The 13,689-nt window shown below is 40.0% G+C and overlaps 1 protein-coding gene across 3 annotated transcripts in view; it reads right to left on the bottom strand.

The window, feature by feature from the left end:
• akt3a (v-akt murine thymoma viral oncogene homolog 3a) overlaps positions 1-13,689 on the bottom strand; it is a 58,825-nt gene that overhangs the window by 15,722 nt on the left and 29,414 nt on the right. For all 3 annotated transcript variants that reach the window (XR_004631001.1, XR_004631000.1, XM_034681643.1), the window contains exons 2-7: positions 12,667-12,792; positions 6,408-6,519; positions 2,741-2,885; positions 2,223-2,354; positions 1,986-2,051; positions 972-1,040 (exon numbers count right to left, since the gene is read on the bottom strand). Coding sequence is in view for 1 of the 3 variants with exons in the window: in XM_034681643.1 (XP_034537534.1) it covers positions 972-1,040; positions 1,986-2,051; positions 2,223-2,354; positions 2,741-2,885; positions 6,408-6,519; positions 12,667-12,792 (650 nt within the window). In the remaining 2 variants the exon portion in view is untranslated. The remainder of the gene's footprint in view (positions 1-971; positions 1,041-1,985; positions 2,052-2,222; positions 2,355-2,740; positions 2,886-6,407; positions 6,520-12,666; positions 12,793-13,689) is intronic.

Raw genomic sequence — 13,689 nt, 5'->3', positions numbered from 1 at the left:
GACAGTTCAAAAGTACAGGGGTAAAAAGATGAACAAAACTAGCTGTTAATTTAAGAAATTAAACAAGATGTTCCACAAAAGTTTAAAAGGAAGATTTAAAAGAAGCTAAATATGAGACTTGTCTTATTGTGCTTGGCTGAGAGTTCCACAGTCTAAAGGCTCTAACTAAAAAGGCCCAGTCACCTGTGTTAACACACTGGGAGCTTTGTACAACTAGCAGAGCTGCATCAGTCGATCTAAGGGAACACCCCGGCACATGGATCAAAAGTTCTCCAGTGTATTTTGGAGCAGGTTGATTTAATCTTTGAAATTAATATATAAAATCAAAACATCAGTATGATTAAAAAAAACATGTAACTAATATATTCTGGTAAGAACATGAGTGGTTCGCTGGAATTTGTAGGTGTGTGTTGAAATTAGAGCAGCACTCTGAACTATCTGGAGTGGTTGGATTGAGCTCTGAGTGACGCTGGTATAAAGTGCATTACAATAGAACAACAAGAAAAATAAAAGCATGAATAACTTTGTGTTAATCAGAGGGAGAACATGAGCCTTTCAACCAACATCTGCATCAAATATGACTCAGATTTTGAACATTAATTTTGATGTTATTGAAGTGGACCAAGTTAGCTATATGGAGGGGTGGAGAGGTGTGTTTTCCCAAAAGTTATAACTTCAGATTTGTCTGAAAAAAAACTTTGTTTCTTACTGATCAAAACTAAGACGGAAGAGTCTTCAGTTTGAAATAAAAATATGAAGCCCATATATGTTTTTTGTCACCTGACATTTGATACAGCTCTTGCCCTACAGTGAAGTAGGTGCAAATTCAATGTAAGGTAGTGAGGCAACACTGTGGTTTAACTTGGTGTTTAAAGCAAGTACACAGTGTGTGTGTGTGTGTTTGTGTGTGTGTGTGTGTGTGTGTGTGTGTGTGTGTGTGTGTGTGGTTTGTGTGTGTGTGTGTGTCTTACCTCTCCTCCATTTACATACTCCATGACAAAACACAGGCGGTCTTTAGTCTGGAATGAATACTTCAATGACTGTAACAAGAACCACACACACACAAACATTACCACGATGTATAAGTGTCTGTACAGTTTTATCCACTACAGTCCGATGCTGATCTTGTCTGTCACTCTGTTCGCTTGCTAACTTGCCACTGTGTAGTCACATGTATTTAATTTTACAAGTACAATGTGAACTAGATTAATCCCAGAGTGTTACTAAGTATACCAAACAAGTGCTAACTACCAGGACCTATTTACTGACACAATACTTTTCTGTATTATTTTGGGAACAGCATAGACACACAGATTTGCACATAGCAATGACTTGCATCAAATAATATAATTTTTTAGTCAAATAAGGTATAAAGCACCTGTCTCCACAATGCACTCACTATACAAAGCCAGTGAGGACAATAACTGAGCAATCTGCACAGACAAAGGTCTGGCCTTATTTTATGTATAATAGCAGGGGCACCAAAACGTGATCATTTATAGCTTGTAACTGTTTATGTCTGTATTTTATCATTCAAAGCAAGTAAGTTTGTGTGCATATTTTCTTTGGAGGGACAAAGCTGCTAAACAAAAGAACAGTTGCCCGTATCTCTTTGTGGCTGCAGGTGCGATGGGGTAAACTCAAATGCGAACTGTAATTGCTCTCAAAACAGTGTGTGTGTGTGTGTGTGTGTATGTGTGTTTGTGTGTGTGTGAACAGTGTGTGATAAATATGAGTAGCTGCTAAGGTGTGGATGTTTACATCAAAGGCTGAATGTATGGCAAACAAATACAGCCGTTAATGTACAACAATATGGTTCTTCACTCATAATTAGCCTCGAGAGACTCAGGTATGTATAGGATCAATATGCTGTGAGAGTGTGTGTGTGTGTGTGTGTATGTGTGACACTTCTGCAGATGTCAGTACATTTGCATACACATGTCTAATTTTAAACCGTATGTGTTTTGTTTACATGAGGTACTTACAGTGAGAAAAGGGTGTCTGGTGTTTTTAAGTACTCTGCTTTCTGTGAGTGTGTGAGCCACTTCATCCTGCACAGATAGGGTAAAAACATTTTTATCTAAACAACTACCTGAGAAGGGAGCGGAACAGCAACATGCATTAAAATATCACACACTGACTCCTACTCACAATTTAAAGTATTCAGGATCAAATACTTGAATATTAAGTTTGACCAAAAGATGAACAGCTTCTGTACTAACCTTGGCTATGATCACTTCTTTTTTAAGGATTTTCATGGCGTAGTACTTCCCGCTTGCCTTTTCTCGTACAAGAATCACTTTGCCGAAGGTTCCCTTTCCGAGCAGTTTCAGGTAATCAAAGTCACTCATTGTCTTTGAATGGAAAGAGAAGATCAATGCCTCAATGAATCATTAATGTTTCAAGTTAAAATATGTTATGTTAAAGCTTTAATCCTACTGATATTATAGGGCTGTGTATTATAGAAATGCTTCAGTCCTATGGCTAATATAATACCTGACATTGAGGACACCTTATTTGAGGACTACAATCATGTATCCAGAAAATAAGCTAAGTTTCTCAAATTCCACGACACGGGACATAAAATGACTACTTTAAAGGCAGGCAGTCAAAAGGTAATCAATCTTTACATGACAATAAACACAAAAAGTAAAGCTGCAAAATGTCTCTAGTTTGAGCTTTCAATATGCTAAACTTAGTGAGTTAAAACACCCTGTGACTGTCTGTTGTTGTGTGTTACCTTGCGTTTGTGGTGGGTTGTGGATATATCCATCTCCTCTTCGACCATGTTGTCGATGTTAGAGGTGGGGCTGCACTGAATCCTTTCCTCCTCTTGTCTCTGCAGCTTGTCAGCCACCATCTGGATGGCCTCCGTCCACTCATCTCTAAGTTCACAACACACAATAGGACAAAGTTTAATGAAACACTGAAGCTACATCTCACAAGTCTTCTTTAATTTCAGAACGGTCGTGGTTAAAGCTGCAACACCAAGTCTTTTGACAGCAAATTAACTGGCAGCTGTTGTAATGATCAATTGATAATTTTTTGTGACTTTTCGGTGAAAATACCAAACACCTGCTGGTTCCAACCTCTCAGGTATGAAACTGTGTGTCTTTATCCACTCTACTTTTTGTTATTCTGATTGGAAGCTGTCAGTCGGTTGACTTGAGAAAAAAAATACTGAACCAGCAATCAGAATATGACCTCTTGGTCTCAGGGAAGATACAAAAGGTGCTTTACAGAATGTTCTGCCTTTTCATTGGACCTTGACTGACCAGGAAGATGATCTGCAAATTGATTTGGAATTGAAGCTAAAAAATCTTTTAAAATCACAAAAACTGTATCCTGTGGTATTTTACATAATGTAGCTTCCTCTTGAGTCAATAAAGTGAAATCAATCAAACTAATAATAATGTTTACTTTTAACTCACTGAATAAACATAATCCCAATACAGTGTTAATAGAAACTGATCATTTTCAAAAGGCATCGTGGGGCTTCTTATTAAGAAAATATCAAACTGTACAGCTGTTCCTGTTGTTACTAATTTTGTCATGGCCTTTTGTGATTCTGTCTTGCTTTGGTCCGACCCCGATCAAACAGTATGCTTATACATATTAAAGTAGTGCATACTGTATGTTGAAACAGCCTCGACCAGAATATGTGTTACAAGTATCACATTTCATACTGCTCCAATAGGTTGTCCAATAGAGTGGCTGGTGCTCTTATTTAACCAGGTTTTTAAAAGGCCCTAAAATGTTTTCAATTAACATAAACACCTTTTTGCTTAACAGAGAGGAAACATGGTCAGCTAGAGAATCAACCAAATGAGCAATGATCATGGAGCAGAACTAATGCCTACCAGTCTGTGCATGTGTGAGAGAGAGTGTGTGCGCGAAGTGTCTGTGTGTATGTGTGAGAGGATGAGTAAGTGTGTGCATAAACACACACCCATGTATTAGAGGGAACAATGCATTGTTGTTTGCTAACATTGTTCCTCCCCATTGACTTTCCATTAGCGGTGTTGTTCAACATCTGTTGGGAGAAAATCTGTGTGAATGTGTGAGTATGTGTGTGTGTGTGTGTGTGTTGTGTGTGTGTGGTCATCATATGTAGCAGAAGGCCAGCCATGCATCAGGATATGTAGACATGTTAACTGTACTTAATGATGATGAATATAATGGTTTATACACATAAACATCCCTCTGCTTTGATGGGAGATAAGAGGAGAGAGAGAGAGAGAGAGAGAGAGAAGAGAGAGAGAGAGAGAGAGAGAGAGAGAGAGAGAGAGAGAGAGAGAGAGAGAGAGAGAGAGAGAGAGAGAAACACTGAGTAAATGAGACTAAAACAGAAGTTTTTAATATTTCTGGGGTTTTATCAGACCTGAAATTGTTAATCGTGTTAAGTCTATCTAAAGACACGATTGATTGTGCTGTTTTATCAATAAAAAGTTCAGATTTTTGACAAAAAATGAAAACTTGTTCCCTGTAGTCTGAACTGGGCTCAGGAAGAGTTCTCTTTTGATTTTGCTTCCCACTGATCTTCACTCAAACAGTGTTAATCCTGTGCTACAAGCAAGGGTTACATGTTAGCATAAAAGACTGGAAAGCTTGAACTGAGGTGAACCGAAGATGATACTCAAATATTCAGAAATCCTCGGGACTCTGGAGAAGAGAGCTGGGATTTACCAGTGCTCTCTTTCAAATACACTTACCCAGTGTAAGCTGTGAGAGGAGATCATAATAATGAAACCTGTTTGACTCCCAAACGATCACCCTTGTGTCTTTTGTTTTGTTTTGAGTTAGATGCCCATATGTTTCCTTGAGGGATCTGGAGGAACATCCATCTGAACTTAAACAGAGCAGTGTGTGTTTGTGTTTTTAAGATCTGAATCCTTTTCTACTGCAAAGACTTCTGAGCATACCCTACACACTGCAAAACAAGGGCAAACTCAAGTTACACTCCTCATACAACAATGGAGCACTCAATTTGTGGCACCCATGATGTGTCTGTGTGTGTGTGCGTGAAGCTACATGAAAAGCAATGGGAACTCTCTCAAGGTCAGGCAGCAGATAAATGCTCTCTCTCTTGGTTTGAGTGTTTTTTGTATAATGAGTTTTTTTTTTTTTTTTTTTGCTAATGAGAGATAATGGGCCTGCCTACAGTCGGGCGCCTTGCCAACACGTGCCACCCTCCCTGCTCACGGCTGGGACTGTGGTAGCTGGAGCCCTGCCAGCTCTGGTACAGTACAACAGATACAGTAACACACAACCACACACACAAACACATACAGTAGCACAGACACCCAGTTGTGGCTAACACTTCTTTTGAAGACATTTAAACTTCAGTGACGCACACACACTTTCACATCCAGCACTAACACATCTGGAGTTTGAAGAGCTCCCTCTACAGATCAGCATACTGTAAAGAATATTTAAAATATTGCTTAAAAAGTTATTAGCTGTATAATAACTCTACTATTTTTTTTGTTTAGAGGCAAAACTATTATAAAGCAATATATAACAAAGACAAAGTTGGACAGACAGCTGCAGCACTCACACACATAAAAAACACTCACACAAACTCAAAGGATGCACAGAAGCATCTGTGGTCTTCTGGGCAAAGCTGTTCATTTTCTGGAGATAAACACCTCAGCTCCTCAGAAAGGAACTGAGCAGCTGGAGAATTTATGCCAACGCTACTTGAAAGGTCTCCTTTCCACTCTGTCTCTCTCACCCTCTCTCTTTCCCTCAAAGACACACACCAAAAAAACACATAGACTCTTAACGGTACAAAACTCTTCACACATGCCTCTGCCCTTGATGGTACTTTTACCTGAATGATTTATATATATATATGTATTTTTATTTTATATATATTATTATTATATATATTTTTTAGCCTAGTCTCGAGATGTTTTTAAGGTAAGCAAGTTCCGCGCTTAGCTCATTTTTTTACTTCCTTAACTTAAACCCTTGAGCATAATATTTTAGTATGTCTGATATCCATTCAAGACTTTAAGTTAGTCAACCCAAGCAACAGAGCGCCTCCTCAAGACAAAAATGAATTTATATTTGCTTTTACTGGCTTTTAAAATCAAATATTTGACCCAACTGCTGATGTGAGAGAAATGTTGAATGTCAAAAATGTCTGAGCTCTAAGACACTACCTGCACATGAAAAGTTTATTTTTTCACTCCTGGAAAAACTTAATTTTTTCCTGAGAAAAGTTTTTTTTTCACAAAAAAGAAAGGTCTAGTTGAACAGCTCTAGGAGCATGTGAATATTAATCATCACAGCTTAGCCAGATGTATATGATTAATGCTTTCTCCCCTCCGACATCTTTGCTGTTTTACTGAACAACTGCAGGATGCTGTTGAGAAAGACTCTTGATTCTTTGAGGAACTGACCTCTCATCAGGCGAGTCCACGTGAAAGGTCCTCTCGATGACGGTGGTCCACTGGAGGCAGCGGATGATGAAGGTGTTTGGCTTCGGCCTCTCCGTCTTCATCAGCTGACATTCTGAAACAGACAGACAGACAGAAAGAGGTTCAATTACATCAGTGTGTCAGCTTTAAAAGCTCAATAAGTGAGAGAGAAAACAGACATCTGAAGGGCTCAGAGCTTATAACTGTACTTGGATTAAGGATCTGATAGAGGTGCATTCAGTTCCATGTAGTTTGGTGTAGTTTGTACTGATAAGATAATACCATTCCAGTCTGTTTCTAGGTTAAGTAAACATCTCAGTCCATTTGAATTTTTATTAAAACAGTGAACACGTGTGTCAAGGGCATGCTTCAGTATCTTTATGTTTTCGTCTATTGTTAAGTCACAATTTTATTTTATTTATTTTTTTCTCAGCAATCTTAACTTTATGCTACTTGTAAATAGTTGTGCTGACTGAAGAAAGCTGAAGAAATCTGAATGAAGTAACAGAAAGGGCACAAACCTTTTTTTTTTTTTAAGTTATATTTTTGGCCTTTTTGCCTTTATTTTATAGTACAGCTGAAGAGAGACAGGAAATGTGGGGAGTAGAGAGTGGGGGAACACATGCAGGAAATGGTCGACCGGACGGAAATCGAACCGGCGACCCCTGCGACAAGGACTGTAGCCTCTGTATGTGGGGCGCCTAGACCGCTAGGCCACCAGCGCCCCGGAAAGGGCGCAAACTTTGATTTAATCAGACAGCTTACTTGACCAGAAGTGCATTTAACCAATGAGGTTTAATTGATTCATGATTGCAGATTAATTTACTGTTTCAATACCAAAGCTCACTGAGATTCGAATATAAAAGCAGACATTGTTCCTTTAATTGGCACCTCGTGAAATCTCTAACGTGACAAAAATTTCTGCAGGAAAAAAAAAAAGAAGTAAAATCAATAACCTCAAGCACTGCTGCTTTAAATAAAGGTGCTTTTCCTGAGCCAAAGTATATTATGTGTTGCAGCACATACGCATCTGGTGAAAAGCTGAAGAGACACATTTCTGTGGGAATGGGTGATACAGTAGGCCATTATTACACAAATGCATTATACAGTACACAAATGCAGAAACGTACGCACACATAGCCAGATGGGGCTGTAAGATCGCTGTGGGAAGGAGTGCATCTTCATTGTCCCTCAGCAGTGTCTCGGCTTATTGGGGACAAGAGCTGCTGCAAAAGGAACATAATGATCCATCTTCTGACCCCTCATCTCGCCCACTTCTCCTTTGTTCTACATACATCACAACCCCATTCTCTTTCTCTTGCTTTCTCCTCCCTCCTGTTCTCATGTTGTCTCCTGCCAGTCTCTCCTCACCCTCGTCTGTCCTCCACTCTTTCCCTCTCGTCTTCCCTCGTCTCATCCTCAGCCTATCCCTTCTTTCAATTACTTTCTGTTTAAGTGTGGCACAGCACAGCACGTCATGGCTCAGCCTAAATATAGACAGGAAGGTTAATGACAACACGGCTCAGGTCGTACGCACAGCAGAGTTTCAATGTATGTTCGAACACACACCCTCACACACACCAAGAAGATAGTACCTGACTCGTGAACGTGGCCTGCTGTGCTGCCAGACACAAGGTCATGCTATTGTTGATGCCAAAAGAAAAAAAAGAAGCACTCACACACACATAAAAACAAACACACACACACACACACACACACACACGCAGACTCACAAACAAACAAAAGTGATATTGAAGTTTGAATGTTCACTGAAATTGGGTTGTTTGCCACAGCAGGCAATTGTGAAATCTGTATAGCGGTTTAGAGGGTATGTGTGAGTTCATGCATCAGTGTGTGTGTGTGTGTGTGTGTGTGTGTGTGTGTGTGTGTGTGTGTGTGTGTGTGTGTGTGTGTGTGTGTGTGTGTGTGTGTGTGTGTGTGTGAGCGACAGGCTTGTATGTATGAGTCCCTCTGCAGGGAACAGGCCTGTACCATCTCTGTTCCATCTGACCACTTCTGTTGTTCACGCACACATAAACACTCACACACAGGCACAAACGCACATGCATAAACAAACACACACAAACACACACAGGAGTACACACACATGTAGACACACACGCCACCTGGCCTCCCAGCTTTGGGCAACAGATGTGGCAGTGCCAGCGCTGTGCCAAGCAGCCGGGGCCGGATGTATGGCCTGGCTTGTCCTCTTCACAAACTCTTTTCCTCTCCCCTCTTTTTCCTCATTCTCCAATCCTGTCTTCATCTCCTCCTCCCTGTCTGTTCGGCACTGATGATCCTCTTCTCCTCCCTCATCCTCCATCGTTCCTTTCCCCCTTCCAGAAAAGCCTCACTCTACATCCCTCACGCCGGCTCTTATCTATTTCTCTCCACCCTAATCATCCTTCCATCTCTTGTCTTCTCTCTCCCTTCTTTCCCCTCCCCACATTTTCATACTTTTCTTCCCCTCTGTTCGACTCTCATTGCTCATTCTCCCGTCCTTGTCCCCCCCCCTTCTACACTCCTGAATTTCTTTCTACTCCTCCATATTTTGATATGCCATTCTTAAACGTTCTCTCTGACGTTTCAACTATTCCCTTGCTCTAACCTTCCCAACTCTTCAATCACGTCCTCTATCAGCGATCCTCACTGCCCTGTTTATTTTTGAATGCCTTTAACTTCAATTTGCAACAAGATTTAACTAGTCCCACCTGTTGACTTTATTTCTCTCGAGTCTATTGATTATATTTATATGTTGATAAAGCACCAGTGATAGATGGTATGTCCACATGTCAGTGCATGCACAGTATTCCAGTTTTAACTATGAATACGTCAAAGTAAATCCAGAACAACTGTGGAAGCCAATATAAAAATGGGTGGATTTTTGATTTCATTTTCCGTTAAATCAATCAGTTAGATGAGCTTGTTTACTTTCTCAAATCTAAACAAGTCAGAAGTGGTCTCCCTTGCCCTTGCAGTATTAACAATATTGATAGTGTACCATTTAGTTATTGATTGTATTTTCTTAACTCAGCTTTTGTTTGGCTTTTGGGACAGATGTTGAGTATTATATAGTAGATAAATCAACAGTAATACATTTTTAAAAAATATTTCTATGACAACACTTTTTTAAACCCCTATGGGTCTTAGATACCAATCATAAAAACTAGTATCATTATGTTTTGGGTGATAAAAACCTACAATACATCAATATTTAACTAATCATTATATGCATACCTGAATTTCTGAATCTCATTACTGATTAATGTGTCTTAATTAGTGCATTGAGTATGCCACAGTAAATTAAACACTAGTTTAAAATAGCTATGGCAAAGCTGCAGAGTCTGGTGATTAAGAAAACTTAAAGCTGGGGCTGATAGTCACGGAAAACTAGCATGAATTTGAATGTAGCATTTCCTCAAGACTCCGTCTAACCCCCCTCCCCTCCTCCCCTTGGTGCTCCACCAAAACGACGCCCCCGCTCACATGCACGAGCGCCGCTGATTCGCAACCATATGATCGTGACTGATTCAAAACCGGTCCTCAGCTTATCGTTTGTGTTTTGCACTACTTCAACTCATGTCTCACTCAGCAGTAAGAAAACACCAAAACATTATCATAGTGAAAGATAAAAACACAAACAAAAATGAAATGTACGCACAGGAGGCAGGCAGAACGGCAGGACAGGATTTGATTGGTTTCATAATTTGGCTCCTAATGGCAGGGATTGGTTGGTGTTTTCCCAGGTTTACTCCGGCTGTAGATAGCGGCTTTATTCACTCTTTTTTAAGAACACATTATGTATTGATTGCCAACGAGACATAAAGATCATTTTAACTAGTATAACAAAAAACGTATCTAAAACTGACTAACAACCCCAGCTTTAACTTCAAACATAAAAACATGACCTTAGGAATCTGTTTCAAATAGCTGACCCAACATTGATGTGTTTATTCGGCCTAAAGAATCAAGCTGGAAAAAAAGCCCCAGAGTCTTAAAAGTGTCAGGTGTAGTCAGCCTTCATGTCAAAGATCATTGTGTAAATGTAAAAAGTCATTATGCCACCCTTTTTACGAGCGAACATCATTTTAATTTAAAAGCCGAAGCGACTGGAAAGCAGAGGCAAAGTTTAACTACCAATCTGCATTTATGAATGAACAATGAGAGGTGATGTTGATGGTAATGAGACCAAGGCACATTAAAATGAATCCTGTTAACTCATTAGCTGGTTAATTACACATGTCATCGATGTGATGGAGCTTGTTAACCAGGTGCAGACAGATGATATTCTGATAAATGGTTAATTAGAGCCATCAGTGAAATCTGTAAAGCACAGCATTACTGTGAAGACGGATGACTGATAAGATGCTTTGACACATCATCATGACACAATGCAATAAACTGTTGTACCATTTTACTATGGCTCCCTGCGTTGAAGCCACATGAACATTTCAGCAACATCTCATGGTATGTTATGTGACAGAGGTGTTCTGCATTAGCATTGAAGAAATCAAGTAGAGAATGCAGGCTAATATACTGTATGTCTTTAATCTTGAAGATAAGGGTTCAAACCTCTGCTGAAGTGTCCTTGCGGAAACTGAATTTTTCTTGCAGGGATAAAATACATGGTATGTTATGCGACAGAGGTGTTCTGCATAAGCATTGAAGAAATCAAGTAGATTTGATACTGGTAAAATATCAATATTTGTGGTACAATTATTGTTTTGCCCAAGTCATGTTGATATTGCTGTATCAATACTTTTTCGACCCCCAATCTTCACTGTTCATTGTGGCCCTACACAGAGCGTGCCTGGCTGGTGTATAAATGGGAAGAAAGCAGGTACTTGGACCAATATAAATTTCCTGTCTTTAATTATTAAACTTCAAAATCTAAATGATCATCAAAGGCTGCTTAAGAGGACGCCAGTTAGCTCAGTTGGTAGAGCAGGTGCCCTCCTACGGCGTCTACAAACCTTGTTGCATTGGTCGTAGGATTGATTTGTGGTACCTGCATAATTGGTGCATGTCATTCCCACATCTCCTTCCCCACATTTTCAGTCTCTTTCAAGCTGTTCTATCGAATATGGATTAAAGCCATCCCTAAAAAATAATCTTAAAAAGAAAAAAAGGGCCCAATTTTTTTCCTTTTTTTGGTGATTTTATTGTGTTTTTGATTCCTGAATTAGGTGCATCGTTTTGATGTGGATTGAGCCTCTAAAAGTAAATAATTCAACATAATGATGGTGTTAAACAAAGGAAACCAAGATATCAATGAGTTGTTATACTAAATCCCAGAACTCAAAGCTGCTGCTTGATTGCAATTTCTATACGTAAGAGAAGGGGATTGTGTATTTGCCACTCAACATTTTGGTTCTGTGTGAACACAAGAAAGAGAAGCAGGTACATTAGGATTAGGATGCATTATCATTATTATTACATATTATTAGGATTATTCAATACAAGATTTTATGCAGAGCCTATGTTACATCGGTAAGAGTCTTTGAAGATGTCTGACAATGCCTCTGCTTTATGTTGGTATAACTGTGGCCATCGTGGCTCATTACTACATTTGCTATTGGAGTGTCCTGCTGTTAAGTCCTTGTGGTCAGAAGTGCATGCCGTCATGACAGGAATTTTGCATACTGTTCTTCCCTTCTCCCCTTCTGTTTGCATTTTGGGCTATAAGCACCAGACTAAAACTAGCCCTGCTGTCACACGCCTGTGGGCCCTTGGGTGCCTTACGGTTAAAAGACTGATTCTTCTTAACTGGAAGGAGCGAAAGCCAGCATGCTTCATGAAGGACTCATGGCTGGAGGATTACCATGACCTGCTAAATATGGAGAGAGAGCTGCTGGTCTCTTAAAAGACTCTGACTGAGGTCTGAGTGGGCTCTGGGACATTGTCAGGAGAGGTCTGGGTTAAGAGCTGTGTACTGTAATTATGTGTGTTCATGGTCCTCTGCAAGGAGAATCTTCCTTATTGTTATCTACCTGCTGCTGTTTTGTTGTGTACCTGAACTCACCCATCATGAATTGGTTATGAATTATCATGTACCCCCCCAACCCCCGACTAGTGTCATGTCCAGTGTTGTGGTCTCTCCTATTATATTGTATTTTTTCTTTCCTATGTCTGTTTATGTTTTGTCTTATGTCTCTGTGTACTTGCACTTTTGAAAAATCTAAATAAAATAAATAAAAATAAAAAAAGGATTAGGATACATGTATGGTAGGTAACATACTTGCTACAGAGAAGTTATTTAGGGGGTAGGGCAGGTCTGCGTCCTGAGGTTTCTCTTTGTAGCCGATGAAAGAGCCGTCTGTCTTCAGCAGGAAGTAACGTGGCCTCCAGTTCTTTATGTATTCACCTGCAACAGAGGAGGAACACAAAGACAGAGGCAAAATGAAGTCAAATGTGTTTTAACAGACACTCAGTGGAAATGCAGCTGAATAAAAATAATCAGCACAACCATAATCGTGATGCTGAAGGCGGTAGTGCACTCAGTGTAATGGTGATTATGATGATAGAAAGTATTATTATCAGTAATGATGATGATATTAAATACAGATTTTATTCCCTCGACAGATAAGAGCCTGCCTGCTCATCTGTCCAAAGCGTATCACACACATGTAGTACACACTATAGTGTTTACACAGACACACATGCACACATCCAGCAGCTCTATGACTCCCACAGTGCTTGCCAGATTCAGATCGGATTATCATGTAAAAAATGACAAAAACATGTTTACCAGCACAACAACCAAACTGTCCCTGCCAGAAACATCATCTGGCTGATACATGGGCAGGTGTCGAGGTGATGACCCCCTCCACCAAACACACACAAGCACAGACATACACAGGGTGATACACACAAACCACTGGTCACAAGGAGGGGAGAAAGAAGAGGGATGAGATAAGATGAGATGAGAGGAGATGACACGAGATGAGATAAGATTACACATGGAAGATGACACGTCTTAGACCGCAGCAACAAATAACAACATCTGCTGAGCAGCTGGCAGCAGAGTATTACCCAACTGGCTGGCACAGACTGGCACTAAGGTGGCACCACAGCTTTATCAGATGACCCGCTGCAGGATTACATGAGTGTCAAACATTTCCACACCACAGAGGCGGATAACACTTACTGGAGGCAGCACAGATACACACATGGATTAAAGCACACACACGTGCAGATTCACACATGGTAGGAAGAGTACAATGAGTACAAATACAGAGATGAAAAAATGCACAAGCACATA

The sequence above is a fragment of the Notolabrus celidotus genome, chromosome 4 (assembly GCF_009762535.1).
Source record: "Notolabrus celidotus isolate fNotCel1 chromosome 4, fNotCel1.pri, whole genome shotgun sequence".
NCBI lineage: Eukaryota > Metazoa > Chordata > Actinopteri > Labriformes > Labridae > Notolabrus > Notolabrus celidotus.
The sequence above is the reverse complement of the archived record's forward strand: the minus strand, read 5'-3'. Positions and strand labels throughout refer to the sequence as shown.